A 12,851-nucleotide genomic window follows, 5' to 3' on the forward strand; every position below is an offset into this window, starting at 1 on the left:
AATTTTCATTTTAAATGAATACGAACGATACAATCGTAATAATATATGTAAATAAAATGAATACGATCGTGAAAAAGATTTCAAAAATGTTTCCACAGAATCATCTATTTCCGTGAAATACAAAATAATTTAACTCCCGTGATAATAAACGACGTCGATTTCATCTTTAACGATAATTTCGTTTCCATTTCAATTGACTTACCGTCAATGCGTTTATCTTCTTTCACCCTGTTCTCATTCCTTCCATAAGTGATTCTGTAAAACAGGCGGAGTTCGATAGAACGAACGTTTCTCATTAGGATTTCTCATTAGTGAATAAAAACTAATTTAAAGTACGAGTATAATATGGTTGTATACGAAGCGAATAAAAAGGATTAGAAAAGTTATCTAAAACTAAAAATCAATACAATGAAAATAATTCCTCCTCGTAGAAATCTATGAGTATATTTCGTATTGCGTTAAAGTCTTTATTATTAAATCGTAGCAAGAAATTAAGAGGGATTAAGCCGAGAAAATCTACGAAGCCCCGTAGGCGTACACAAACTTAGTGTCAGCCGGTGATGGGTGAACGCGAATTAGCACGATTAAGATGCTATCGCGTTTCACTGGACAGGAGTGTTACGAGGCCGGTGGTAGTGAATGGAAGACTATGTGAAATACTTAAGCACCTAGAGACTGTACTGCTGGTGACGATAGAGAGGGTGTTAGTGGTGGTGATGGTGGTGGTAGTGGTGGTGTGGAGTGGGGATTGAGGAGTGAGGAGTGGTAGTGGTGCTGGCGGAGGGAAGAACGGGGGAAAGAGAGAGAGAGAGAGAGAGAGAGAAGGGTTTTGGTATCCGACCTCAAAGTAACTGGCAAGTGGAACGACGGAGGTATATGTTGTCCCGTATGGGATATCTATGGGTCTATGTTGTAAGAGAGAGAGAGAGGGGGGAGTGGGTTTCAAGGTGGATATCCGGGGTGGTCGTGTTGCCTGGGATTACGGAAATACAGGAAGGGGTCGGGTGGACCTGCCACGTAACGCCAGTGTGGCCCTGGCTCTGATGCTGAGTTACGTTCTATCCTATATCCCTTGGACCTATTACACACGCGGGACACCCTCATAAATACAACGCAAAATCGTTCTAGATCCTCTGTCGGCCACGGTGATATGCATCCGTCAAACTTGCAACCAACCGTCCGCCATTGTCCTCTTTTTCTTTCGCACATTGGAATAGCAAACTAATAGGAGTATTCACGATGTAATTTCGTAACTCAATTTCATTTTGATGATTTTCATGTGAACGAACTTGTTAGAGATAACTTTATCGATGATAATCAATAGCTATACTCGTTGTATCAATGGATTGGGATAGCTAATCGATGTGTTCATGTTTGTTCCCGAGATTAGAGTACACCCATTTTAATGATACGATTATACGAGTCGCATTGTTTCACATAGATAGATTATAACGCGGAGAATTGGATTAAAATAGTAATTGGACTATTTGTTATCAATGTAAAATAATGATTTCTTTCTCTCTTTTTTCTTTTTTTTTTTTTTTTGTTTGTCTTCTTTTCTTCTTTCTATTATCAATCGATAAATTGTCATTTTCGAATATCAATCCGAGGAATGGCCATTGCAATCGTAGCGACGCAATAGATTCTATTCTCCAGAATATTCGAATTCAGCAATTAACTATGTAACACGGCATCTTGGCTAGAACGCCGAAAATTTTAGTCGAGATGGACGCGTATGCGAATTATAATCGGATCGGCTATGCGACAAGGCAGATATAACATAGCGTTCGTTATTCGGCTCAACGTTTAATGCGCGCTTAACATCAGAGTTACTCGATCATTGCTTGCAACATAGAACGAAGATAATCCCCATTGGTATGATTATTATGAATAGAGGAACAAAGTCGTTGGTATTCATATTCCGTTACTAAATATTCCGTTAATAAATACCATAAATGCAAAGTGAAAGGATGAAAAGAATGAAATGAAAAATTTATTAAACTGAAATGACCTTTTCCCTTAATGCCATCGAAACTTTATGAGAGAAAGATGAATCAACGATAATCAAGTATTAATGGCGCAGCGGCAGAAAGGAAAAGTCATACGGTTTTAATTTAATTATCGTTTGAACAATGGTACGCATCGATATGTTGAATTAAAGTATGATATGAAAACGACGAGAGAAAGAGCGATTTATTTTCTTTCGATAATTCCTATTTGCTTATAATACGATCGATCTATACGGTCGAGTTAGAATTTATAATTGAATACTTTCTATCTATTATTTTTTTATCACCCTATCTTTCTCTCTCTCTCTCTCTCTCTCTCTCTCTCTCTCTTTCTCTTTCATATATACCTCGGAAGAGAATAAAGAAATAAAGTGAACGAACAAAAGATGAACAAACCGAAGCGGCTTCGATCGATAGAACGCATAATTAAATGTTCGCGCATTAGTTATATCATTAAACGTTCGAATATCTATTGGAAGAAACGATAAAAATGTTTCTCGTGTTCGATAACGAGCTTTAATAAATAATTCGATTAATGATCTTGCTGTCGACAACGCTTTTACGTATTAATTATACTTTCAACTAATCTAATGACTAATGAATAATATTCCTATACAATTTAGTTAGTACATTTCATGTTTAATTTTCAAAGTTTACCTAGTTATATGATTTCGTTCGATTTGTTTACACTTTTACTTTCTTTTATTAATTAATAACGTATTTCAAAGGATCATGTTGAAGAGTCGAGAGATGTTCAAAATTTAATGTCAACATTGAATTATTAATCACAAATAGAATAAGCAAATATTAAAAGCATCAAATATAAGTAATGCCATCTGAGGATTGACGTTATTAATGAGATTGTATATCTAAATATATACATCTAAATATATATGTATATATTATGGTTAAAATTATAAATATATAAATATATATATATATATATATATAATTTTTGGATTTTTATAGTTCCTCCAAAATCAAATAATTTATAGCACGTTAATATAATTTAATTTTATTACAAGTGATCAGTAATTCAATTAATTTGCATTTCAAAGGAAAGGACGATTTGATGAGAACGTATGTATTCACGTAATAAATACACCATCAAAGTTAATCGCGAATATTTGAATAAAGTTAAATAACCACGAAAGAGTACAAAATTTCATTTAATATTTAATGTAAAATTGGCTAACAATAGTGATAAAAGAGAATTTTATAATAAAAGTAATATTTGTAAAGTTTTCCTGTCAAAGTCAAGCGGTGTTTTTTAAAAATTGATTAATTAGTTATTATTAATTAATTAATTAGTTATGTGTAAACAAATTTATAAGCTGTCAGAGAAGAAGTTATCTTATTGCCTTGGAATACTCTTGAATACGTGGGGTTTGGGTTTACCATAAAAGATGATACGGATTATTCTTCATATGAAATCTCTTAAAAGATAGATCCATCCAATATTGGTATTTATTTATATAAAGCCATCGTGAGATCTTCGATCTGTTTAATATCATATCCTTTATGTTTTAAATGGATTAACAAAAATATATAATTTATTCATTTATTGATAAACGATCGAATCAAGTAATACCTTTCTCTATCTCTCTTTTCTCATTCTTTCTTACCGAAAGAGATGAAAATATTTAAAAGGTTTTTCCCCGATAAGAAGGAAGAAACGAGGATAAAAGAAGAGAGTTGGAGAAAGAAAGGGAGGGAAAAAAAACACCGATAGCTATCAGGCGATGGAGTTAAATGAGAAAGAAGTTCGATCGATCGATATCCATACAATCTTAATCAACGTTTTACTTCTCGCAAGGTTCTCGAAAATTGATCAATCCAGACGGCTCGCGAAAAGCATTGCCCTAGCATACATATACCCTTCGAACTCGTTAAAGCATCCCACACCCGAGCTTCGGTCAGAGCTTTCTACTTGCTCGATTCACCATACGCTTCCACTTTTACAGTGGCACGTGCTTTAACAGACGTATACGGACACATATAAATAGGTATTCGCTATATATATATATATATATATATATATATATATATATATATATATATATATATAATGTATATATAGAAGCATGCAAACGAACTCTCTTCCGCATACGTTGAAAGATATTTAGTGTTCAGACAGTGAAATGGTCAAGTAGTATAGCACTTGCAGATACGCATTGCGGAACCTAGTGTGAGCCTTTAAACCGTCTGCGAAGTTGGCTTTCGCCCTCTCGTATCAACCCCTTTTAGCTTTTCTCTTCTTTATCTACGTATCTCAGTCTTTTTCTTTCTTCCTTTATGTCTTTCGTTGTCTCTTTTTTCTCATTTCTTTCTTCTTGTTTCTCTCTCTCTCTCTCTCTCTCCCTCTTTATCTGTCTCTCTCTCTATTCCCGTGCTCTTCACGCACATCCCTAAATGTGATTGTAGCCGGCATTAAAGAATTGCTTGAAACAATGAACAAGGAGATCGTGTTCTTGAGAGATAAAAAGAATAATTTTAATAATAATCTCTCTCTCTCTCTCTCTCTCTCTCTCTCTATTTTTTTTTTCAATTGATACTGAATTTACTGAATCGGGATCTTGGTATATTGGAATTTTTATGAAACTTTTTTACTTTCTCCACTATTTTTTTTATTTCTATCACGATTGTGTTTTCATTCTTCCTACAAGCTAGCAGCGTACGTTCACTTCTATTTTTATACATGCAAAACGATATCTATATGTGTGATTTAATAAAAAAGAAAAAAAAAGAAAGAAAAAAATTGCAATTTCTCTTTCGGATGATATTATTAAAAAAAATAACAAAAGTAAAAAAGAAAAAAAAATAAAAAGAAAGATGAATAAATAAATAAAAAATAATCTCGTAACTTTAAATCACGTTTGCGTATCGAATCGATATACGGATTATATAGAAACAATTTAATTAATATTCCCAAATAAAACATTTATTTCTAAATTTTTTGATTGAATTCGATTAAAATATTATAGCCATTGAATAATTCGATCAATCCATAAAAAAAAAAAAAAAAAAAAAAGAAAAAAACCTCTTGCTTCGTCGAAAAATCGGAAATATATTTCTTCGCAAAGAGAAATAGTGATACGAGGGAGGAAATAGAGATGTGTATATATATATTGAAGGAAAGAGAAAGAGATAAAGAGGGGAAAACTTTAGAGAGTATAAACCCTTTCGTAGACACTCGTTGAAAACGTATTTCAGTCGAATTCAATCGAGAAAGCGTGACCGTTGAATTTTCGCACTATGTTGTTATATCTGTACTATGTGGTTTGCTACACGAACGTAAAGCTGGCTTTTTCCACTTTCGAACTCGGCGGCCATCCGGCACTTGTAAGTTATCCTCCTAGCAAACGTGTGTACGAGTTACGTATCATCCTGTTGCCCTATGAGTACTACCAAATTTTACGGCGTTGTGAGAAATATAGTTAAAATAAATGAATAGCATGAAACGCGATATACTAAACAACTACGACCGAAGTCGTAAATGCGCATGCATGTGTGTGTGTGTGTATGTGTGTGTATGTGCGATCTTTGTATGTGTGATTAAGCGTATAAGTATCACGTATACCATGCACAGAGAAACTCTAATGCACTCTCACTACTGTGGTGTAAGCCACATATCGACTATACGCGATAATTAAAGCGCCTGTTCCATGCATTTGTATTTGCTTATATATATATATATATATATATATATATATATATATATATATATATATATTATATATATACAATATATGATAATTCGTTATTCACTTTCCGACGATACGATGAGTCGTATGATACAGAATCGATGATATCATTTTGATACAGAAGATTTAATCATATATATCTCTCATTTAATTGGACATATTATATTAGACAAAACGATTGGAAAGGGAAAAGGTTAAGAGAAATAAAATAAATTCTTAAGGCGCAATATACATACTCTCTTGTTGTATCGCTATTCGCGAGTTTGGAACAAGGAAAATTCCACAAATCTGCAACTGGTTCGCGAAGTAGCGTAGTGAGTGGAGTAGCGCATTGTCGAAAGTAAACTCGTTACGGAGGAGAGGGAGTGGTTAAGTAGTCGGACGGATTCAGGGTTGAGTTAGAGGGTTGAGAGAGTGAGTGAGGGGAGGGTGAGAGAGAGAGAGAGAGAGAGAAGCGTGCCTCTGAAGTTGGCTCGTGCTTCATACGTTCTTGTTTCGTTCATCGCGTTTCGTACGCTTTGTTGCCTCCTTGAGTGTTCAACCCTTCTCTCTGATTTCTCATCTAACAATAAAAAAGTTCGACCCTTTGAAAAACATATCGATTTCTCGTTGAACAAAACTTAATTAAGGAAGATACGATTATTATAAATATAAGATACGTCAACGATGTTTTTTAGATTTCATTCTATATCTTCAATATATACCCTATTATTATTATTATTATTATTATTATTATTATTATTTGTACGAGTTTAATTCTTTTCTGTTAATTTCCTTTCTTTCGAAATTTTCTTTTCCAGATATAGGGACAAACATATTTTATCAATCTTCTTACATTAAAACTACAATGAATTATTAAATTTAGAAATTTACAAGGAGTCGTATTTAATTCATGAAAATGTATAGAAAACTCGTTATATTATTATAATACTTTTTCTTCAAATATCATTTGAAAGTACTGGCCAAACATTAAGAAGCAAATCCATTCTCACGAACCACGTTTTTGAATTCGGTAACTAAATGTAATTACGAATGAACAAAAGCATTTATTTGAATGGAGGATCGTATTTTTTTTATCTCACAGCTTAAATCCATCGCAGTTTAAACCCATAGAAACTGAGTTACTATTTCTGTTTCCATTAGAAATGAAAATTTTTATTATCTACCAAAAACTCCCTCCGTCAATTTTCTTCACCATCAATGATAAATCAATAGAAAGCGTACGAATAGATAAATTGAATAAATATCACTAATAATGACTTATTGTTTTACTAAAAGAAAAGAAATTTCAATACGTGCGCGTGATAGATATAATAAAACAAAAAAAAAAAAAAAGAAAAGAAAAATGCCAATTAAAATTAATAGACGATAGAAACAGAAGAGACAATCATGAACATAAATGATTTCTAGGATAAATTTTTACGTAATATTTGTAAACAAAGGAAAAGAAAAATAATTACAGGTTTCGTAAGATTTGAAGAAAAAGAGGAACGGAATTAGAGAGAAAAAAGAGAGAGAGAGAGAGAGAGAGAGAGATAGGGGGAGAAGGATAGATACGGTTGCCACCAGAGCTACCATCCCTAGTCCACCAATAAATCCTCTTGCCGTATTTGGCGCCGGTTCTCTACGTAATGCGGGTTTAACGACGTTAAGCTGAATAAGTCTATGACTTCGTTACGCCATACGAACGCACGCTTCTAGTTACTCTCATTTCTCTTTCTCTTTCTTTATCTCTTTCGATCCGATTCGTCGTCTTTGTTAACGTTACACACAGTAACCTTTTATTTTCAACCGCTGATGATCGTACGAACTGTAACTTGATAGAAATCGACATAGGTTCGTTATATGAGCGAACAAATAATAGCTATATCGAATAGAAAGGATCGATCATTCGAGTATATTCACTGTTTGCGATTTGTCAAACGAACGAAAATGGATGGGGAGGTAAACGGGATCGAGGAAAATTGGTCGACCGGTTGAAAAGTAGCGATGTAACGAGCAGCTTTACTCGTCGATCGAATTTTTCTTCGAATCAACTCGACAACAGAGAATTGAAAGGCATCTCTTCTACTTTCTCTCTCTCTCTTTCCCTCTTTTTTGTCTCCTTCTGTTTCTCTTTTTTCTCTCTCTCTCTCTCTCTCTCTCTCTCTCTCTTTCTTTCGGTCTCTCTCTCTTTTTTCCATATTCCTCTCGCACTATCTGTTAATCTATCCTTTCTATCGAATTGATTTATCGACGTAACTTTTATCGTAATAACACTTTAGTCACGATAAAGAAAAATATCTTGTCTAAAATCGTCCTTATATTTCTTTTTATGGTACTTCAAACTTATCGCCCTCTTTCTCGCACAATATGGTGAACCGAGAAAACGTATAAATACGCTATTCTCCTTAGATCGAGAAGAAAGAGATCGATAATCGATAAGACGGAGTCACTTGTCTTGTAGCTTTCTCGACGATATATCCATCTCGCTGTCTAGAGGATGATGGGTATACGGTAAAGGAAGATTGTATAGCTAAAAAAAAATCGAGAAAAAGAGAAGGAAAGAGAGAGAGAGAGAGGGGGGGGAAGGGGGAGGGGGAGAGAAATATAGAAAGCAAGACAGATGATTGAAGGCATGAAAACGAAAGAGAAAATAAAAATAAGACAGAGAAAAAGTAAGTGAACGTGATGTAAAAGAAAGAAAAAGAAAAAGAAAAAGAAAAAACGAAAGAAAAAAAAAGAAAGAGAAAGAGAGAAGCACAGGTGAATTCGCATAACATGTGCTGTGCACGCATGAAGGGTAGGGTATAAAAAGATAGAAGCGATTTTTAAAAGCCTCTTGCTTTGTGGATGCGCATGGTGTATTGGTGCTAAAGTTGGAGGAAACGAGAAAGAAGAGAAAAAAAGAAGAGAGAGAGAGAGAGAGGGAGATTGCGCGAGCGAGCGAAAGGGAGCTTAATTAACATGGAGATCGTGTTGCACAGTCGAATTGGAAATTGCTGGAGATAGTCGTGGATAAGGTTAATCCACCTTGGAACCTATAGGGAGGGGAGAAGGGGAAAGACGGCCATGGTGCTGCTTTATCGAAGTAATTTCACCGTTACCAGCAACTCGACTTATGTTTATAACGTTCTTTGTACATATTGAACGATCCGACAGTTAAATCGTGAGTAATCGTGCTCTCGAGAGGTAAACGTTTTTTAAATTGCTCTCTGGCATGTTCAAACAAGGAAGTAAGTAAGCAAGCAAGCAAACAAGGAAAAAGAAAAAAAAAAGAAATGAAGGAAAAGAAATAAACGTATTAATTATCTCTTTTTATCTATGTAGTTATCATTATTCGAAGTCACATCAAATGTTATATTATATGTCTGGATTTCATTTAAAGCATAACACATTCCGTGGTTTTTCTAAAGAATAAATATTGCTTGTGGAACAATAAGAAAGAGTATTAATGAAGTAGCTTTCTATTTAATCTCTTCTTTCTTTTATTCCTTATTTCCTGTAACGATAAATGTATTAATTTTTACGTTTCACGACTTAACTAATCCTTCGGGATTTATTCCAATAGAAATAAACTGTCGTTAAACAATCCTGAATTTATTATACAAACGAATAAATATACAATGTTGAGACTCTTTAATGGAAAACTATGTAATTACGTAGCGTAGATGTTTAAGTATCTAAAAAGGTATTAGCGAAACCTCGACGTGAAGACATAAGTATAAGCATAAGCATAAGCAGATTTAATTAGTGTTCGTTCGACCGGTGGAAATGAATTTTCGAAAATGTCAACGACGCGACATTGGTCGTTTCTTAATAACCTCTTGATTTATTTTTGGGTATACTCGACGTAAGATCGACTCTCGATTGACGAAAACCGCGGGCTTGTTTAAATCAAAGTCATCGACATCGATAACTCCTGACTTGCCTATCTATCAATCCACCTACGTAGATTCTTCAAAGAATGATAAAAGAAAAAAAAATAAATAAAAAAAGAGAGAGAGAAAACTCCTTCGATGTCTAGACTCTTGTATTCGAACGAAAGTTTCCTTAACCGGCACGAAGTGATGGATCACGACGCTTCAAAGTATCATAATGCGTAAGCCGAGGGTCTGTAAAAAGCTTTTCGTTTGAAGAAAAGCCATATACAGAGGGAACTTTTTTGACGAACGAAAGGTACTACCTTCTGAATGGAATACGAATGAATTTTTTTTTTTTTTTCCTTTTTACATGTCAATCATGGACACGATTAATGTCATTTATTAATTTTCATCTTTAATTGTTCGATACCAACAGGCTAATTTTTTACATTGGAATTTGTCAAAATGAAAATATAGAAGAATACGAAGAAATTAGTTTCTTCCTTCGACGATATAGAAATATTTAATTCCGAATAAACGTCTCTCTGCTCAGATCGACGATGTTTCGAGATTTCTTACTTCCATTGCTCTCAGTAAATTGCTTCTTATTCAGAAAGAGAGAGAGAGAGAGAGAGAGACGCTATGAAATAGTTCCTATGATTCTCTTGTATAGGCCTCTCGCAGCTCGTGAAATCCTATCAATGATATCATTTCAAAGGAATAAGGTCGACATTTCAAAATCGATATGCGAAGGACAATCGTGCGCTGTTTGGATGTTAGCGAGAGATAATTCGAAGATTGCTACGAAATCGATACGACTAAAGCAAGGACATTGCTTTTTTGGGGCAATTTATTTCTTTCTTGATCCTATTCTTTTTTTTTTTTTTTATTCTTCAATGAAATCCTAACAACAAGAACGATCATACGATTATATCTTTTTCAAACTTGTTCATTTGTTCACGTAGAATAGAACGAAACGTTCTCTAAACGTTTCACGTATGATCTAAGTTCCTAGGGTGGTTTAAAAAATTCCTATACTAGTATTTTTATATTCTATTACAAAGAAATTAATCTAATATGTCTCGAGAAAGGGTAAATAGATTTTTAAAATCACTTTGAAGCTTTTGCTCCGCTTTGTACAACGAGATAAAAAATTTGCAAAATTGGTTCTATTATAACGATGGTATTTGTATATTTAAACGGATAGAGGATAATTTTCCCTTTAAAATGGTCTTTGTTTCATGTCTCTACGACTTTCCGTTGCGAAGATATCGCCATCCAAATATTTTCATTCATATTTCGCGTACGTAGTACTACGTAGTAGTAATAGTAAAAAAATTGTACGCGACGTAAATTCCTGGAATTTATGTAGGTCACTAGGCCTATGCCCATATTTGGAATATTATATGTAGGTCAGTGTGTCAAAGTAAATCTTTTTCCTTTAAGTGGGTATATCTTCGGAACTAAGGATCGTAGAGACTTGAAACAAAAACCATTTTAAATGTAATTTTTTTGTTTATTTCATCATCCTAACGGTTAATAAATAATAAACAATTGTTTATAAACAATTTTTATAAACAATTTTTATAAACAATTTTTTCTTCGAATGAAAAAAATTTTTAATGAAGACTAAATCAAAGATTTATTTATTTCATCTTCGATGATATGAAAGACAATTTAAAAATTTATATACAGGGTGCGTCACTATTTATTGTTAAATAAAATAACTTTTTAATCTTTGACTTTGGGATAAAATCTTTTATATAGATTTGATAACATGTTACGTCGCCTTGTTAAACAGTATATATAACATTTAAAATGTTATAAAATAACAAATAATAATTTTATAAACAATTGCATAAAAAAAATATTTTTTACATAACTATCTTGTATATTTCATCTTGTATATTTTATTATGTTATAAATTAAACAATTGCAAATTGTTTAAATAATAATAATAAAAAAAGACGAACTTGCAAAAGTTTGCAATTAACGTATGTATTTACTTGGTATTTTAAAAATAATCCGAGAGTTTCTGACCCATCCTGTACCTCGTCACCGGGTATCGTCTCGTATTCGGTGCAAACATACCCTCTATAAACCTTAACGAACTATTGTAAGAAAATGTTGTGTTAGCGATCTTCGGGAAACACCGAAACGAAGTCCACAAAAAAATTAACACATGAGCCAGCGAGAGCACTACCCACTAGAGATACATCCGCGTTTTTGTTATCGCTCGAATGCTCAGCACGTAATACTGTTCTTGATAAATACACTTTATTTCTTTTTTATTTGAAAAGTCTCCGTGAAAAACTTCGAAGAGAAATTTGTTGTTGCATTGACGAGGAGAGGGATGTTGTATTCATCGGTTGGACATTATTATTATTATTATTATTATTATTATTATTATTATTATTATTATTATTATTATTATTATCATGCCTGTATCATAATTATTAAATAATTAGTTAACGATAAATATTATCGTGTTTACGGGAAACATGTTAATTTATTATACCTATTTCATCCCCTCCTCCCTTTTTTTTTAGAGAGATCGATGCTTTCAGCTTTTATACATCATTTTATAATACCCCTGGTACGTAGATTACCTTTATTATCGTAAATTTTGGTACAACCATGTTTGCCGATAACGAAAATGAGTTAATATTTTTCAGAATTTCGTCATAGAATATATAATCAGTTGGACGAATATCATTTGCTTTGCCGCATACTCGAGTAACCGATGAAATGTGATTTCGAGTTAAGTAATCAAAAATGCAAATGGATAAGCTTATGTGCTCCAATCGAAATCAGCAACTGATTCGACGTTGAAAACGTGTTCGTGGATAATGTAGACTCGCGATATGTTAATCGTCTATAAAAATGACATACGATATTTTTATTCTAGCGGTTTTTCGTAAAATTTTTTCTCTTTTTGAAAAATGTATTTTGAAGTATGAAAAAAAAAAAAAAGATAAAGCAATAATTCTTACCTTCAAAATTTCTATTTAACAACGTATGTTAAAAGATGTATCAAACAATGAGTGTACTTGTTGGTATTGGAATTATTGTTTGCCATTAAACTATTATTATTTTTAAATTAATTCGATCGATCGATTGTTTTTATCGTATTATCTTTCTTTAATGATTTACTCTTTCTCTCTCTCTCTCTCTCTCTCTCTCTCTCTCTCTCTCTCTCTCTCTCTCTCTCTCTCTCTCTCTTTTTCTTTCTTCTTCTTCGTAATAAACTACTTTGCACATAGAAGATAATCTTTTTCTCTCTTGCCTTTATAAAA

The 12,851-nt window shown here is 33.1% G+C and overlaps 2 protein-coding genes across 8 annotated transcripts in view; one reads left to right on the plus strand and one right to left on the minus strand.

Annotated features, from left to right (window-relative positions):
- The window catches only part of LOC124431795 (lachesin-like), a 102,076-nt gene that overhangs the window by 34,496 nt on the left and 54,729 nt on the right, over window positions 1-12,851 (minus strand). Inside the window, exons 1-2 of one of the 7 annotated variants that reach the window (XM_046980087.1) lie at window positions 545-1,293; window positions 203-255 (exon numbers count right to left, since the gene is read on the minus strand). The exons of 2 other annotated variants lie outside the window; for them this stretch is intronic. Coding sequence is in view for 1 of the 5 variants with exons in the window: in XM_046980091.1 (XP_046836047.1) it covers window positions 203-296 (94 nt within the window). In the remaining 4 variants the exon portion in view is untranslated. Of the gene's footprint in view, window positions 1-202; window positions 1,346-12,851 lie in introns of those variants that run through there. 4 more of the 7 variants (XM_046980088.1, XM_046980083.1, XM_046980091.1 and 1 more) reach the window with 4 other exon arrangements.
- Window positions 1-12,851, plus strand: part of LOC124431794 (4-coumarate--CoA ligase 1-like) — a 133,761-nt gene that overhangs the window by 26,383 nt on the left and 94,527 nt on the right. The gene's annotated exons all lie outside the window — the stretch shown is intronic.

Source organism: Vespa crabro, chromosome 22, assembly GCF_910589235.1.
Source record: "Vespa crabro chromosome 22, iyVesCrab1.2, whole genome shotgun sequence".
Classification (NCBI taxonomy): domain Eukaryota; kingdom Metazoa; phylum Arthropoda; class Insecta; order Hymenoptera; family Vespidae; genus Vespa; species Vespa crabro.